The sequence below is a fragment of the Chlorocebus sabaeus genome, chromosome 29 (genome assembly GCF_047675955.1).
Source record: "Chlorocebus sabaeus isolate Y175 chromosome 29, mChlSab1.0.hap1, whole genome shotgun sequence".
NCBI lineage: Eukaryota > Metazoa > Chordata > Mammalia > Primates > Cercopithecidae > Chlorocebus > Chlorocebus sabaeus.
The window spans coordinates 16,462,679-16,478,872 of record NC_132932.1 but is presented as its reverse complement, the minus strand read 5'-3'; the positions used below and the strand labels follow the sequence as shown (position 1 = coordinate 16,478,872).

At 50.4% G+C, this 16,194-nt stretch overlaps 1 protein-coding gene across 5 annotated transcripts in view; it reads right to left on the bottom strand.

The window, feature by feature from the left end:
* Window positions 1–11,351, bottom strand: part of LOC103231163 (AP-3 complex subunit sigma-2) — an 84,112-nt gene extending 72,761 nt beyond the window's left edge. For 2 of the 5 annotated variants that reach the window (XM_007990384.3, XM_037987691.2), the window contains exons 1-5: window positions 11,016–11,263; window positions 9,016–9,091; window positions 6,231–6,363; window positions 1,715–1,921; window positions 1,152–1,315 (exon numbers count right to left, since the gene is read on the bottom strand). In XM_007990384.3, the coding sequence (XP_007988575.3) occupies window positions 1,152–1,315; window positions 1,715–1,921; window positions 6,231–6,363; window positions 9,016–9,091; window positions 11,016–11,107 (672 nt within the window). In that variant the 5' untranslated portion in view covers window positions 11,108–11,263. Of the gene's footprint in view, window positions 1–1,151; window positions 1,316–1,714; window positions 1,922–6,230; window positions 6,364–9,015; window positions 9,092–11,015 lie in introns of all 5 variants that reach the window. The other 3 variants (XM_007990385.3, XM_007990383.3, XM_037987689.2) reach the window with 3 other exon arrangements.
* Between the last annotated feature and the right edge of the window lie 4,843 nt (window positions 11,352–16,194).

Here is a 16,194-nt window from a genome sequence, read left to right as displayed (position 1 = left end):
ACCTAGATAGAGCATTTTTCTGTGACTTCTTTGCTTTAAATGTTCATTTTGAGGCCAGGTGTGGTGGCTCAAGCCCATAATCCCAGCACTTTGGGAGCCTGAGGCAGGTAGATCACCTGATGTTGGGAATTCGAGACCAGCCTGACCAACATGGAGAAACCCCGTCTCTACTGAAACTACAAAATTAGCCAGGCAAGGTGGCACATGCCTGTAATCCCAGCACTTTGGGAGGCTGAGGCAGGAGAATCACTTGAACCTGGGAGGCAAAGGTTTCAGTGACCTGAGATCACGCCATTGCACTCCAGCCTGGGCAGTAAGAGTGAAACTCCGTCTCGAAAAAATAAGATAAAATAATAAGTGTGCATTTGGGGGCCTTTTGACATCAATTCAACTCTTTGGGTAAAATATATTTCAGAAAAACAACTGTGAACCTGGGCAACATGGCAAGACATCGTCTCTACAAAAAATAAAAAAATTAGCCAGGCATGGTGATGCATGCCTATAGTTCCAGCTACTTGGGAGGCTGAGGTGGGAGGATCACTTGAGCCCAGGAGTTTGAGGCTGTAGTGAGCCATGATCATGCCACTGCGCTCCAGCCTAGGCAACAGAATGAGACTCCGTCTCCAAAAAAAAAAGAAAAGAAATGAAAAGAAAAGCAACTGTGAATAGGCTGAGGATCAATGAGGGGACTGACTCTCAGCAAAAGAAAAACCAGTAAGGACCAGGTCAGCCATTCTCCAGACACTTCAGGCAAGGAGCCCAAACCAAAGGAGGAAAAACTACGCATTCAGTTGTTCAACTGCCTCAGCATTGTTAATATATTCACCTGCAGTAGAAATGTTTTGAGACTTAATGACCATCATTAATATCCCTCTGCACCCCCTTCTTCCTATCACTTGGGAATCTTTGGGGCATAGTTAGGTTCACAGCCACCTACAAGGAAGTTCCCAGGTTGTCATTCTTCATACCTTAAAGGAATTTTCCTGATGCTAACACACTCCCAGGTGTTTCACAGAATTCCACTAAAGCTGAGGGGTAGGATTCTTCTGTCGTCTTCTCATCCTAGCCACAACCTCAACCAGTATGTACCATAGTCCTGCCAGGAGATTCAACTGCACCAACACCAGGTGCACAGTTCCTCATTGACTTACCCACTCCTCGTCTTCTGCCCCGTCCCCCTGCTCTCGGATCTCCGCTGTAGCCCCCTCCGAACACTTTTGGGCCATGATGTTGTCTGTCCAGGATGCCCCTGTCTTTCCATCACCAGCGAAATTACACTTTGTCACTGTTCCAGCCTCAAGTTTGGCCAGTGAATCTGAAAGAAGAGATGAAGTTGAATGTCCTCTGTCCCTGTGGTGGAAACATAGTGAGGGCTGGGCCCATTCTGGTGGGGTCCCCTAGGCCTGGGTTAAGCCATTGTTTTTTCCAGGCCTAGATGTGGTCAGTGAATCCCTGGGTGGGACCCCCAAGGTATGGTGGGGAGAGGTCGCTCACAGGAACCATGGGATTGGGTGGCACCTGGGGATCCAGGCTGTCGAGCCTAATGGCCCTAGGGCACTTGTGCAGGGATTTAGGAGTAAATCTCCAGGGCTTGGTTGTGTCCCTACGGAGGCCAGACCTTGCCTGCTCCCATGAGCTCTAGACATTAGGGAGGCCGAGAGCTCCCATGGGCCACACAGGAATGGTGGGCCACAGCGAGGGTTGCACTGCTTACCCAGGAAGGGACCATCGCCCCGAGTCTTCAGCCGTACCCCGGCCCCCAGCTCGAGCTCCATTGCCTCCATCTCCGACTCGGGCATCCAGAACGCCACTGTGTGGTCGGGGGTGGGGCTCTCTGTCAGTGCCAGCAGCTCTGGCTTGTTGACCAGCCCCTTCAGTGCCTCGGGCGTGAGCCTGTCAGTGTCCCCCTTGGCTTCCACCTCTGCAGGCACAGAGCACAGGAGGGTCATTATCACTGTGGCAGCAAGCACTTCCGCAGGGTCTCTCAAGAGCCAGGTGAGGGCTGAGTGGTTCCAAGCTCGGTCACCCGGAGGCTGGGACTCGGTGCCCATTCTGCGAGTCCTCAACAAGGAACTCCACAGCAGAGGCGGACAGGCATGGGCTGGGGACAGGCAGCCTGGTGCAGATCTGGGCTCCACAATAACTTGGGCAAGTTACATCACCTCTCTGTACCCGAAAAATAGGATAAAATCGGTACCTACCTGACAGGACTGACATGACATATAAAGGAAATAAAGCACGTAGCACAGCGCCTGGCATGTGGACCCCTCAGTGAGCGTTCATATGTTTTCACTATTCCCATCTTACAGATGAGAAAACCAAGGCTTAGAGAAGTTCAGTAATTAGCTCAAGGTCACATAGTAGTAGAGGAGGCAGGATTCAAAGCACCCCAACACAATTCCATCTTGAGACCCCGGTGGCCAGGAAGGGTTCTGTCCAAGCCCTCAGGGTCTCCTTGGCTGGGGTGAGGTCTACTGGAACCAGGAGTAAACTCTGGTAGTCCCCTCCTCTTTCCTGTTCCTGGCAGAGTTCATGGGGTAAGGGAGGAGTCCTAAATCCAGGTGCTGGATTAGGGGAGGGGCACTCCTGGACTGTGAAGCGGGCCCAGCCTCACAGGGCTGGGTGTTCACAAGGCCACGCCCCAGCACAGCAATCCTGGAGCTCGTCCCACAGGCTGCCTGCACCACGCCAAGCCCAGGTGGCTGCACTTTGCTGAAGAACATCCCAGTCAACCCATGAACACATTTCATGGAGCACATTTCATTCATGGGGTACAACCTCAGCCGACCTCTGTCAGGGATGCCTTCTGGGACTGCACAGGTGGCTGCCCCCACAGGACCGCTCCATTCTCCTCAGCCCTCTGCCCGACACCGGCTAGACAGAGCATCTCACCTTCTTTGCAAGGTAACAGAAGCCATCAAGTGGGGCCTCTCACTTCCCTGACACCACTTACCTGTCAACTCATTTTTTTTTTTAGATGGAGTCTCACTCTGTCACCCAGGCTGGAGTGCAGTGGCACAATCTCAGCTTATTGCAACCTCTGCCTCCTGGGTTTGAGCAATTCTCCTGCCTTAGCCTCCCGAGTAGATGGGATTACAGGTGTGCACCACCACACCTGGCTAATTTTTGTATTTTTGGTAGAGACGGGGTTTCACCATGTTGGCCAGGCGGGTCTCAAACTCCCAACCTCAGGTGATCCACCCACCTCAGCCTCCCAAAGTGCTGGGATTACAGGCGTGAGTCACCACGCCAAGCCGTCAACTCACTTCTGACCACACAAAACATCTCCTCTTTTCTTCAGTCTCAAAGGATAGGAGGCCTCTCCTCCTGCCTCAAGCCAGCTCCTCCATCTGGGCTGCAGACCCCTTCCCACCTCCTGAGGACCTGTCTCTCTCTCCCTACTCCTTGACCTTTCCTCAAGGCCTTCCTGCATTCTGGCTTTGACACCTACTGCTCCAGACCCCGTGTACCCCCACCAGAGTCACCGGTGAGCTCTTAACCTGCAAACCTCTTGGATGCTCCATATCTCAGACCTAACTAACCCTTGGGCAGTGCCTGACCCCATTGTTAGCTCCTCACGCCTGTTCCCCTTGGCTTCGAGGGGTTTTAGAGACATGACACCTTCCCCATCCCTCGGACCTTTCAGTGGCTCCATCTCCTGCTCTTCCTTCTCCATCCACCTCCCGTTGTTGCTGTTTCCCAAGACAACCTCCTGGGCCCACTTCTTTTCTCCTCCTGGGTAACTTGGTCCACTTCCGTAGCTTCAATACTCTCAATGTGCTGTAGCCCAGTTCTCTTCCCAAGTTCTAGAACTGTCCTCCAAGGCCTCAGTGGACCTCTACCCAGCAGTACTCCTGGCAACTCAAACTCCGTGTGTTCCAAACAGATCTCCTCCACACAAATCTCTCACTCCTCCATTCCCCTGAGCCTGGCACCCATGCCCAACCTCTGGTGTCATCATGACTCCTTCCTCTTCCTCCCCAATAGCCAAGCCAACAGGCCACTGTGCCTCCTCTAGCTTGAGCTGCTCCAGTCTCTGCTCCCCCACTGACAGGTCCTTAATCCTGGCCTTCTTATCTCTGTCCTAGGTGACCATAACAGCTTCTTCACAGGCCTCGCTGGGCTCCAGGCTATTTGCCTCCCTGGGGATTTTCAAATACAGACCTGATCATGTCACCTGCCTACTTAAAACCACTCACTACAGGGCTGCCCTGCACCCTCGGTTAGAGCTGAGCTCCTCAGTGCCCGCTCCTCCTGCTGCCTGCCCTGCATGGCTTCTCATACCTGGGTCAGGAAATCTTCAACTTCCAGGCATTGGGCACCCTCTGCCTCTCTGAAACACCCTGCAAATCCCTGGCACCTGGCTGACCTCTGCTTATCTTTCAGGATTCAGTCCTGGTATTCCCTGCTGGCGTTCCCAGTCATGCCTGCCTGGGCTCAGCGCCCTTCACAGGATCCAGGCCCAGGCCTCTCTATCTCCTCTACTGGACCGAGAACATTTCAAGTATACGACTGGGTTTTGTTCATCCCTGGACCCCTCAGTATGTGGCACAAGGGCTGGCACATGATATAGATGATCCCTAATGTTCAGAGAGTCAATGAGTAACTGAAGGTATGAATGAATAAAGTGATAGCGTCCCACTCAACCTCAAAACCTTCTCACCCAGGGGCAGACAGCAAAGAGGCCCTACCAGAGACAAAATTAGGAAGAAGAACAAGATCATGGAGGGTCTGCTATGGTCAGAATGTATCCCCCAAAATTCATATGTTGACAGGAGGCTGAGGCAAGAGAATCGCTTGAGCCTGAGAGGTGGAGGTTGCAGTGAGCCAAGATCGAGCCACTCACTCCAGCCTGGGTGACAGAGCCAGACTTTGTCTCAGACAGAAAAAGAAAAGAAAAGAAAAACAAAGAGACAAACTCAGCTGCTTTCCTGCACTGACGGAGTATGGACGTAATGCCTAGAAGTAAAGTGGCCACTGAAAAGTATTATTATTATTATTATTACTACTATTATTTTTTTGAGACAGAGTCTCACTCTGTTGCCTAGGCTGGAGTGCAGTGGTGGGATCTCGGTTCACTGCAACCTCCACCTCCAGGATTCAAGCAATTCTCCTTCCTCAGCCTCCCAAGTAGCTGGGATTACAGGTGCCTGCCACCATGCCCAGCTAATTTTTGTATTTTTAGTAGAGACGGGGTTTCACCATGTTGACCAGGCTGGTCTCAAACTCCTGACCTCAAGTGATCCACCCACCTCAGCCTCTCAAAGTGCTGGAATTACAGGCGTGACCCACCGCACTCACCCTAAAATTTTTTTAAAAGACAAAAAAATCATACGTTGAAACTTAATCACCAACGTGATAGTATTAAGAGGTGGGTCCTTTATGAGGTGAGAAGGTCATGGCATATGAGTGGGATGAGTGCCTTTACAGAAGAGGTTGAAGACAGAGCTGCCTTGCCTTCTGCCATGTGGGACTCAGCAAGAAGGCACCGTCTCTGAAGCACAAAGCAAGCTCTCACCAGACACCGAATCTGCTGGCACGTTGACCTTGGACTTCCCTGCCTCCAGAACTGTAAGCAAGACATTTTTGTTCTTAAGCAGGTGCGGTGGCACACACCTACAGTCCCAGCTATTCTGGAGGCTGAGGAGGGAGGATCACTTGAAGACTGTAGTGCGCTATGATTGCACCTGAGAATAGCCACTATACTCCAACCTGGGCTACATAGCAAAATCCAGCCACTAAAAATGCACAAAGAAATAAAAATTTTTAAAATTAAGAATACAATAAACAAACACGTTTCTGTTGTTAATAAATCACCCAGCCTAAGGTATTTTGTTATATAACACGCATGGACTAAGAGCCCAGAACCAAATGAGGATTTGGGCAGTAAAACGGAGACCACCTAGGGCCTGGCCTGGGCTCTGCACAAAGGCAGTTAGACCCCAAAGCCAGGTTTGTGGGTGATTCTGCCAGACACAGGAAATGGCAGGAGGTGGGAAGGCCAGCCTGGTCCCCGGGATGGAGGGGAGGGAACGGGGATCCTCTGAGTGAATGGGAGGCAGGAAGGAGTCCAGCCCCAGGAGTGGGTGGGGATGCCTCAGGCCACACACAGGGCTTCAGCATCAAGCAGGATGAGAAGACACTTTCCAGGGGCCAAGAGGCTCAGAAGACAAAGGCTGCCACACTGCAGGAGGGCCCTGAGGGAGGGAGGAAGGGCAGAGGATACCTACTGTAGGATGACATGAGGAAGCCCGTGTTCACCTTCCTGGTGGCGCTGAAGTTGGGCTCGATTTCATTTCCCTTGGCGTCGAATTTACGGCGATGGATGTGACTGGGCCGGATATACAGCACATAGTAGCGCTCCTGGGGCCAGGCAGACAGAGAGTGAGGGAGGCGGCCTCATCCCACAACACACACACTCTGGGCTCTGGCTGCAGCCCCGCCAACCTCACATCTACCCTGGAAGCCCACCTCAGCTCCAAAAGATGTTCAAGCTAGACAGACACCCCAACCCCACCAAATACTTATTCATTCATGGGTTCACAAGAGCACCTGCCACATATAATGAGCCCTGCTAGAAGTTCCTAACAGGGCAAGCCCAGGGCTTCCACACAGCCAAAGACAAAGAGTATATACAGAAAGCCATAACTTGGGCTGGGCACAGTGACTCACGCCTGTAATCCCAGCACTCTGGGAGGCCATGGCAGGCGGATCACGAGGTCAGGAGTTCAAGACCAGCCTGACCAGCATGGGGAAACCCTGTCTCTACTAAAAATACAAAAAATTAGTCAGGCGTGGTGGCAGGTGCCTGTAATTCCAGCTACTCAGGAGGCTGAGGCTGGAGAATCGCTTGAACCCAGGAGGCAGAGGTTGCAGTGAGCCAAGATCATGCCATTGTACTCCAGCTTGGGCAACAGAGCAAGATTCCATCTCAAGAAGAAAAGAAAGAAAGAAAAGAAAGAAAAAAGAAAGAAAATCATAACTCGGCCAGGCAAGGTGGCTCATGCCTGTCATCCCAGCACTCTGGGAGGCCAAGGTGGGTGGGTCACTTGAAGTCAGGAGTTCGAGACCAGCCTGGCCAGCATGATGAAACCCTGTCTCTATCAAAAATATAAAAAATTAGCGAGGTGTGGTAGCATGTGCCTGTAATCCTAGCTACTCAGGAGGCTAAGGCAGGAGAATTGCTTGACCCCAGGAGGCGGAGATTGCTGTAAGCTGAGATCATGCCACTGTACTCCAGCCGGGGTGACATCTCAAAAAAACAAAACAAAACAAAACAAAATCCATAACCCAAGTCCGAGGACCCCAAATACCATGGAGCAGGAATGGGTACTGCCAAGGTACAATGGAAAGGGCACTGAAAAGGAGCCCTGGGTGAGGGTAGCCACTCTGCCCCTTCCAGCAGATGCAGTGTGTGGGACAAGTCACTCAGTTTCCCCATCACATGGGGATAACGCGATGTCTGTGTTTAAGAATATTATGAGGGTTCAACGAGATAACAGAGGGGCAAGCACAGTGCCAAGCGTGAAGTGTGCTGTAAATGCTGTTTGCCAGTTGTTCAAGGCAGGTGGGTGAAATGCTCCCAGGGCCTGAAGAACAGGTGGCCACTTCCTGGTAGAATCAAGAAAGATGAAGTCTTGGAGGGTGAGGAAGTCTGCCAACTGTGGGAATAAGAAGCCGTAGGAAGAATATTAAAAGCCTGGGACAGTATAGGAAATAAAAGTCAAGAGGCTCCTGTGCATGTTTGAGCCACGCAGGGCACCTGGAGGCCTTCTGGGAGCCCAGGCTGGGAAAGCAAGTGAGCTTCGTTCAGGACAGGCCTTGAGTCGGCATTTGGAGTTTGGATTTTATCTGATGGACAAGGAATCCTGAAAGGTTTCTGAGCAGCAGTGAGACCCTCAGATATGTATTTCTGGAAAGACATTTGTCCTGTTGGCAGCAGGGCAGGGATGAGCTCTGGGGACAGCCAGAAGGCAGAGGGACAGGTGCAAGGTTTTATCAGGACAGGCTGAGGGCCCATCTGGGGTAAGCAGCCATGGAAAGAAGAAGGGAAGGCAGGGGAGGGAGAGGAATGGGCAAGGGAGGAGCCCAGTGGGACCTGGCATTGCTTTCCTGGGGAGGAGACAGTGAGGGTTCGCAGCCTGGTGGCTGGGAGGGCAACTGAACCGTCACCAGGAATGGAACTCAGAGGAGGCAAGTTTTAAGAGGGGCCAGGAGAAGGCCCTGCCTGAGGGCAGCTGAGGCAAGGAAGCCCCATATCAGCATGGAGACACTGCTGGGCTCTCCCGGGCAGGCTGGCTAGGGGCTCTGAGGGGTGTTCCCACCTGCTGACTGTGTGCTAAGGAGGGGAGGGTGCAGCAAAATACCACCTGACATGAAAATAGTGCTGAGTGTTCTCGTGGGGTATAGGAGGGACATGCAGGCTCCATGTAGCACCAGGGCTCTGGCCCTACTGGAGGGGACATTTTTAGAGACCAAGGTCAGTTATAGAGACCAAGGAGATAAGGTGGTCAGCACATCTAGGTGGGGCTATTTGAAAGGGTAGTGGAAAGTCAGAACTAGCACTCAGAAAAAAGACACAGGCTAGTAGTGGATGGTGAATGCCAGGTGTACCCACAGACACCTGAGATGGGGTGGTGATACGGGGCATGACCCCAGGAGGCTGAGAGGGCAAAGGCAGCCAGGACATCAACATGGGAACTGAAGCCCCAGACAGTGTCTGAGTTTACATTCAGGCAAGACTGGGGTTTACGGCCTGGTCCGCCTTCTCAGCCATGACCCAGGCTCTTCTGGCAAGGGCCACCTGTCTGCTGCCCAACACAGCCTTAAACTATTCTGCTTCCAGCTGGTGGTCCCATTTGGCTGTAAATCTCCTGACCTACCTCCCACCCGCTTTCTAAGCCCATCAAGAATCCCCACTCATGGCACTGGAAGGACCCAGCACAAGGAGATGCCACAGTGGGTAACGATCGTGAAGTCAATGCCTTCTAGCTAGCACTGAGGAAGCATCCTCACCTTCCTGCCATGAGCGTCCAAGATGCTGTGCCGAGATACATCGATCAGTTCTCCCTCCAGCAGGACACCATCTCCCCTGGGGATGAATGGGAAAGAAAGGATAGTCGGTTCTCTCACTCCTCAGGAAATCTCACCTGTGTCTCCTATTCACCCAACCCTGAGCAGGCTGGGTATTGAGCAGTTCCCTTCCCCGTGTTTCCTACACAGGGGTCTCCAACCCTGCAAGGGTCCCAAAGGCTAGGGCATTGCCCAGACGCCAGGAGGAACCTTGTCAGGCTGTCCTAAGATCAAGTTACGGCCCCCTCCTACAAGGCCACTGGGAGTTACTGGAACCAGAGTCTCAGTCTTATCTACAAAATGGGGAGGAAAACAGCCGCCTCACTCTGCTCCTCTGATGATGACACAAGATCATGTGTGTGAAGGTGTTTTGTAAGCTATTAAGTGCTTACTAAATATAAAAGATTTTACTTTTTTATTGGGCCAAATGTGGGGGTAGGTATCTAAGCTGCAATAAGCTATTTTCCCTTTCCATCTGTTTTTAAACACTCTCATATTCCTGTTCTCATTCATATCCAGGTGGTCATTAACCCGAGGAAAAGGTTATTTCTGAGAGGTGAAGAACCCAAAACTCAGGAGTCTGGGACTAGCGCAAGATCACACAGTCCTTCACTGAGGGGAAGTGGACCCCTGGCTTCCTGACTCTGGTTTTCATAAAAGCAGAACCTGGAGGCTTCCTTTTTTGCATCCACAGAAATGGAGAAGGGTGGGGACAGCTGAAGATGACAGTGGAAGAGGGATGGGAGTGGGAAGTGAAAACTCTACCTAACTTGTCTCTATCCAATCCATCCCCACCCAATCCCCCGGAATTATTTTTCTAAATATTTAACTGACAAAGACTGTATATATTCAAGGTGCACAACGCGATGATTTAAGTACACACTATGTAATGGTTACCACAAATTAATGAACACACCCACCAGACCCCATGCTGTACATTAGATCCCCAGAAATTGTTTATTCTGTAACTGAAAGTTTGTACCCTTGATCATTTCCCCACCCCCATCCCCACTCCCATCCACTATCCCCTGGCAATCACTGTTCACTGTTCTACTGTTTCTTTTGACAGAGTCTCGCTCCGTTGTCCAGGCTGGAGTGCAGTGGCACAGTCTTGGCTCACTGCAACCTCCACCTCCCGGGTTCAAGCGATTCTCATGCCTCAGCCTTCCAGATAGCTGGGATTACAGGTACCTGCCACCACGCCTCGCTGATTTAGGTATTTTTAGTAGAGACAGGGTTTCACCATCAGGCAGGTCTCAAACTCCTAACCTCAAGTGATCCACCTGCCTTGGCCTCCCGAAGTGCTGGGATTACAGGAGTGAACCACAGCGCCCGGTCTGTTCTGCTGTTTCTATGGTTCCACCCCTTTATAGATTCCACATACGAGATCACACAGTATTTGTCTTTCTGTGTCTGGCTTATTTCACTTAGCACAATTCTTTAGTGCAATTGGAAATGGAATGGTCCGTTCCGCCTCATAACCCTGTGACAACGGGGCCTGGCCCTCCAAATCCTTCTCACCCAGGCAGGCCCTGCTCTGGACCAGCACGCCCGCTGTTCCCGCCACAGCACGGCCAGTGTCCCTTCTGGGGCAGGGCATGAGCCTGTGCAAAAGCAGCGCGGCAAGTAGCTGGAGTTTATAGTTATGGGGGTGGGGTGGGGCCGGAGGTCGGCGTGAGGCGAAGTACAGCCTTCCGAGACCTGTCTGGGGGTCGGGACCCTCTCTCAAGGGCAGGAGGACATGCGGGGAGCTTTAAGCCGATCTGTGTCATGGGGTCGCAGGGCGGGCGCGGTGGCAGGGGCGCCGGGAGGGGTGGACTGGAGGCGGAGAGGCGGCTTTGGCAACCCCAGTTTTCCTCCACCCGCATCCCATCCCCCGATCCTGGAGCGGGGTTCGAGCCGGGGCAGGTGAGGCCGACCCGAGGCCGTGCGCCCAGGCCTACCCCTGGTGGGCGGAGGGGTCCCAGGCCCCTGGTAGCCGGACGCTCTGCACCGCCTTGTTCCGGAGCGCGCCGTCGTGGTAGATGCGGCTCATTCTCCCGACCGCCCAGGCACCCGCGCACAGAGCCGGCACACCGGGCTGGGGGCGCGGCGCGGGAAGCGCTGCAGGACGCGCTGGGGACCAGCGATTCCCAGCCGGCGGATCCGGGAATGGCGCGGCCCGGCCCTCCGGCGTTCCTCGGCGGGATTTAAAGGGACCGAGCTCCATTCCTGACCGCCAGGCCGCGCGCGGCAGGGGTTGGGCTTCCGGGAGGACCCTGGCTGGAGGCTTAGCACAGTGGGGCAGAAAGGCCATGCCTTTCTCTTGTCTCTCTTCCTCATTCCTAGAGGAAGATTCCTGCCCCAGCACACGCAACAAGGGAAATTGAGGCCCCGAGATCCTATTAAAGAAGATCCTTTGTAGGATTAGCCCGTGAAGGATGGGTTTCTGGGAAGCAGGAATGGAGAACAGCCACTGGGGAGGATTGGGTGGTCAGCTTAGAAGCTGTCCGTTATGCCCTGCCCGCGGCCCTACAATGGCTGAGTCAGGCATCCCAGGGATGGGTGGGGCATGGGTGTCAGAACAGAGACGCCTAAGTTTGAATCCCAGCTGTGAACTTGGGCAAGCTCCTCAACCTCTCTGAGCCCATGCTTCTTCCTCTGTAAAATGGGGTCGGTATCAGGAGGATTGTAAAGTTTAACGAGCTCACTCTTTTTACAATATAGCATTGCCCTCCCTCCCTCCTTCTTCCCGCACAGCTCCTGAACTCCTCCCTGGTCCCACAGTGCCCTTTGCCCAAGTATGTCATAGTCCATAGGTGCATTTTCCAAGCCTGGTACAGGAGATTCTTCTGACCCTGGGATTGCTGAAGAATCTTGTTCTTCTGTTTGGTTTCTTCGTGTCAGACCGCGGGGCAGGTGGGCCCATTCAGGGAGGCCAGGTGTAACCCCGGTGGGGGTGGGGCGGCATTTAAAGGGGGTGGTGGCCAGGCAGATGCCTAGGAGTCCAGCATGAGCTGTCAATGTTGGAAGAAGCAAGCACTTTCTCCCTTCCCTGCTACACACACACACACACACACACACACACACACACCCCCCATGACTTTCTTGGATCCTAGGCACTTTTGTTTTCAAGGGACCCTTTCTCCATTAAAAATTTTTAAAAAATTATATCTTACCACTGGGTTGGCATAAAGATGAATATATGAATTTTATATATTTTATTTTATTTTATTTTTTTGAGACAGAGTCTTGGTATATTGCCCAGGCTGGAGTGCGGTGGTGCAATCTTGGCTGACTGTAACCTTTGCCTCCCAGGTTCTAGTGATTCTCCTGCCTCAGCCTCCCGAGTAGCTGGGATTACAGGCACTCACCACCACACCCGACTAATTTTTGTATTTTTAGTAGAGATGGGGTTTCACCATGTTGGCCAGCCTGGTCTCAAACTCCTGACCTCATGTGATCTGCCTGCCTTGGCCTCCCAAAATGCTAGGATTACAGGCCTGAGCCACTGCTCCTGGCCTGATGTATTTTCTTCAACCTAAACATATATATTTTTTTTTCTGCATACAATCATCCATTACTAAACATATTTTTAGGAAGAAAGAGCACCTGTAGTCCCAGCTACTCAGGAGGCCAAAGTGGGAGGATCACTTGAGCCCAGAAGTTTGAGTCCAGCCTAGGCAACATAGCAAAACCCTGTCTATTAAAAAAAAAAAAAAATTGGCCGGGCGCGGTGGCTCAAGCCTGTAATCCCAGCACTTTGGGAGGCCGAGACGGGCGGATCACGAGGTCAGGAGATCGAGACCATCCTGGCTAACACAGTGAAACCCCGTCTCTACTAAAAAATACAAAAAACTAGCCGGGCGAGGTGGCGGGCGCCTGTAGTCCCAGCTACTCGGGAGGCTGAGGCAGGAGAATGGTGTAAATCCGGGAGGCGGAGCTTGCAGTGAGCTGAGATCTGGCCACTGCACTCCAGCCTGGGCCACAGAGTGAGACTCCGCCTCAAAAAAAAAAAAAAAAAAAAAAAAAAAAAAAAAATTAATGAAATTAAATTTAAATTTCAAAAGAATAAAAACATTTTGTGGACCACTAAAAGTATGATGGGCCTAATGGATGAATCAGTTCCACTCCTATCTGGCCTACCTGGCTGCCTGGTATATGTCTGAGAAGGAAAAACATAGAAAAGCCCTACTGGAAAGCCCCTCTGGGCAGAACTGTCCCCTTGGCCCTCTCTGCTCAAAACCCTCCAGCTGCTCCCAGCCAGCTGGCTGGCATGCCCTCCTCCTCTTTCCCCTTTCTGTGTCATGTTCCCCCTCACTGTGGCTCCAACTCTGAAGAGCCATCTATGGTAGCCGCTAACCACATGTGACTACTTAAATTTAGATTCTGATTGATTAAACCTAAATAAAATATAAAACTCGATTCCTCACTTTCACTAGCCACATTTTTAAGTGCTCAATAGCAATGTGTGTTTAGCGACTACAAGACACAGAACACTTCTTCATTGCAGAACATTCTATTGGACAGGGCTGCTCTACATCCTCTCAGGAAGAGTCATCTGCTTATTAGGCTCTGCAACTTCACCCCATCAGCACAATCTGCAGGCCAGGCACCAGCAAGACAGAGGAACCCAAAAGAACAAAAGGAAAATTTTGGAAAGGTTTTGACATTTATTTTCTAAAAAGCATCAATCATCATGGGAAAAAAAACCCAGAATTTTGTTGGACTTTCTTACATGTATTTTGCAGTTTAATAATGTCTCTATATTAAATTATAAACTACAAGGTACCATGGAGACAGTATCAAGTCATCTTCGATTAACACCATTCAACATTTGATTCCTACACTAACTCCCCTTGCTTTGATTTCTTCATCATCATCAAACTTTCTAAAATGTCCAGTTTTTTGTTGTTTTTTGTTTTCTTGAGGCAGAGTCTCACTTTGTCACTCAGGCTAGAGTGCAGTGGTGCAATCTTGGTTTACTGCAACCTCTGCGATTCTCCCACCTCAGCCTCCCAAGTAGCTGGGATTACAAGCGTGCACCATCACGTGCAGCTAATTTTTTTTTTTTTTTTTTTTTTTTTGAGATGGAGTCTTGCTCTGTCATCAGGCTGGAATACAATGGCGCGATCTTGACTCACTGCAACTTCTGCCTTCTGGGTTCAAGCGATTCTTGTGCCTCAGCCTCTCGAGTAGCTGGGATTACAGGCATGAGCCACCATGCCCAGATAATTTTTGTAGTTTTAGTAGAGACAAGGTTTCACCATGTTGGCCAAGATGGTCTCAATCTCCTGACCTCAGGTGATCCGCCCACCTCAGCCTCCCAAACTGCTGGGATTACAGGCATGAACCAGGGCGCCCGGCCCTCTTTTTTTTTTTTTTTTTTAAATTGTTAGCTTAAACAAATTTACAGCTACAGATGCCTAAGCTTTGGGCCTCTCAGTTCCATGAGCCCCTACTTAGGCCAGTGTTGGAAGGCTGTCATAACATGTTCACATGGCCATCCACTTTGTAAAATTTTCATAGATAAAGCAATTTTGCTTCAAGCAGAGACTACTTTTTTTGCTCAGAATTCTCCTTTGCCTCATGTCAAGTGATGGTGGTATGAAATACAAGTGAGGGGAAGCTGACATGGAATACATTTAGTTTGGATTTAGTGGAATACTTTTATGTGGTCTGTACTCTTTTCCACCTATAATGAAATTATTGCCAGCCATCCTGATGTAGAACTATCCTACCTCCCTCTGTGCCAACTCATCTGGTACAGAGCACAAAGTGGATGATATGAAGGAGTAGGGCCAGAGGTCACATCACAGTAGAAATGTGCCCTACAGTGCCTGGCACCGAGACTTTGTGGGTCCTGGAGAAGGAATAAAGTGTGAGTCATAAAGTGCCAGAAGCTGGTGTGTAGAAAATTCTTTGGGCCAGGCACAGTGGCTCACACCTGTAATCCCGCACTTTGGGAGGTCGAGGCAGGCGGATCACTTGAGGTTAGGAGTTCGAGACCATCCTGCCCAACATGGTGAAACCCTGTCTCTACTAAAATACAAAAGTTAGACAGATGTCATGGTGCACGCCTGTAATCCCAGCTACTCGGGAGGCTGAGGCACAAGAATCACTTGAACCTGAGGAGACGGAGGTTGCAGTAAGCTGAGATCACATCATGCACTCCAGCCTGGGGGACAGAGCGAGTCTGTCTCAAAAAAAAAGAAAAGAAAAGAAAATTTCTCCAGTTATCAGACAGATGAAATTATAAGCAGAAGATTCTCCTTAACTGTAGTCAAAATCAAAGTTCTCTCAGGAATGTCTTCCCTAAAGCTGTGCATGTAATTATAAACATACCAACCATTTTTCTCCCTGTCTTTTGATGGGCATCGGGCAAAATAGAATTTATCAGGATTCCTGTGTAGGGCACAAATGTCTAGCAGTAAAACAAACAGAAAATGCATTTGTGTATCGAGTTTTAGATTTTAGGCATCACATCAGATCTTAGCATATCTGACACATCTTGTCCTGACAAAGTCTGGTGGTTCCAGAAGAAATAGCATGCCAAATTGCCACCAAGACAGTGAAAAAAAAAAAAAAAAAAAAAAAAAAAGGCTGAAGAAATTGTATACACACCACAGAGCAAAAGAAAAACAAAGGAATCACTCAAGAGAGAAAGCATAACATGATGCCAGAATGAAGACCAAACCTATCCATCACATCACATCAATAAATGCAAATGGAGTAACCCTACTTTGGAAAGAAAATCTATGATATACCTTTAGATCAGACATCTCTTTCTTTTTCTTTCTTTCTTTCTTTCTTTCTTTCTTTCTTTCTTTCTTTCTTTCTTTCTTTCTTTCTTTCTTTCTTTCCTTTCTTTTCTTTTCTTTTCTTTTCTTTCTTTCTTTTCTTTTCTTTCTTTCTTTTTTTTTTTTTTTGACAGAGTCTTGCTCTGTCACCCAGGCTGGAGTGCAGTGGTGTGATCTCAGCTCACTGCAACCTCCATCTCCCAGGTTAAAGCTATTCTCCTGCCTCAGCCTCCCAAATAGCTAGGTTCAAGCAATTCTGCCTCAGCCTCCCAAGCAGCTAGGATTACAGGCGTGCATCACCGCACCCAGCTAATTTTTGTATTTTCAGTAGAGGCAGGGTTTC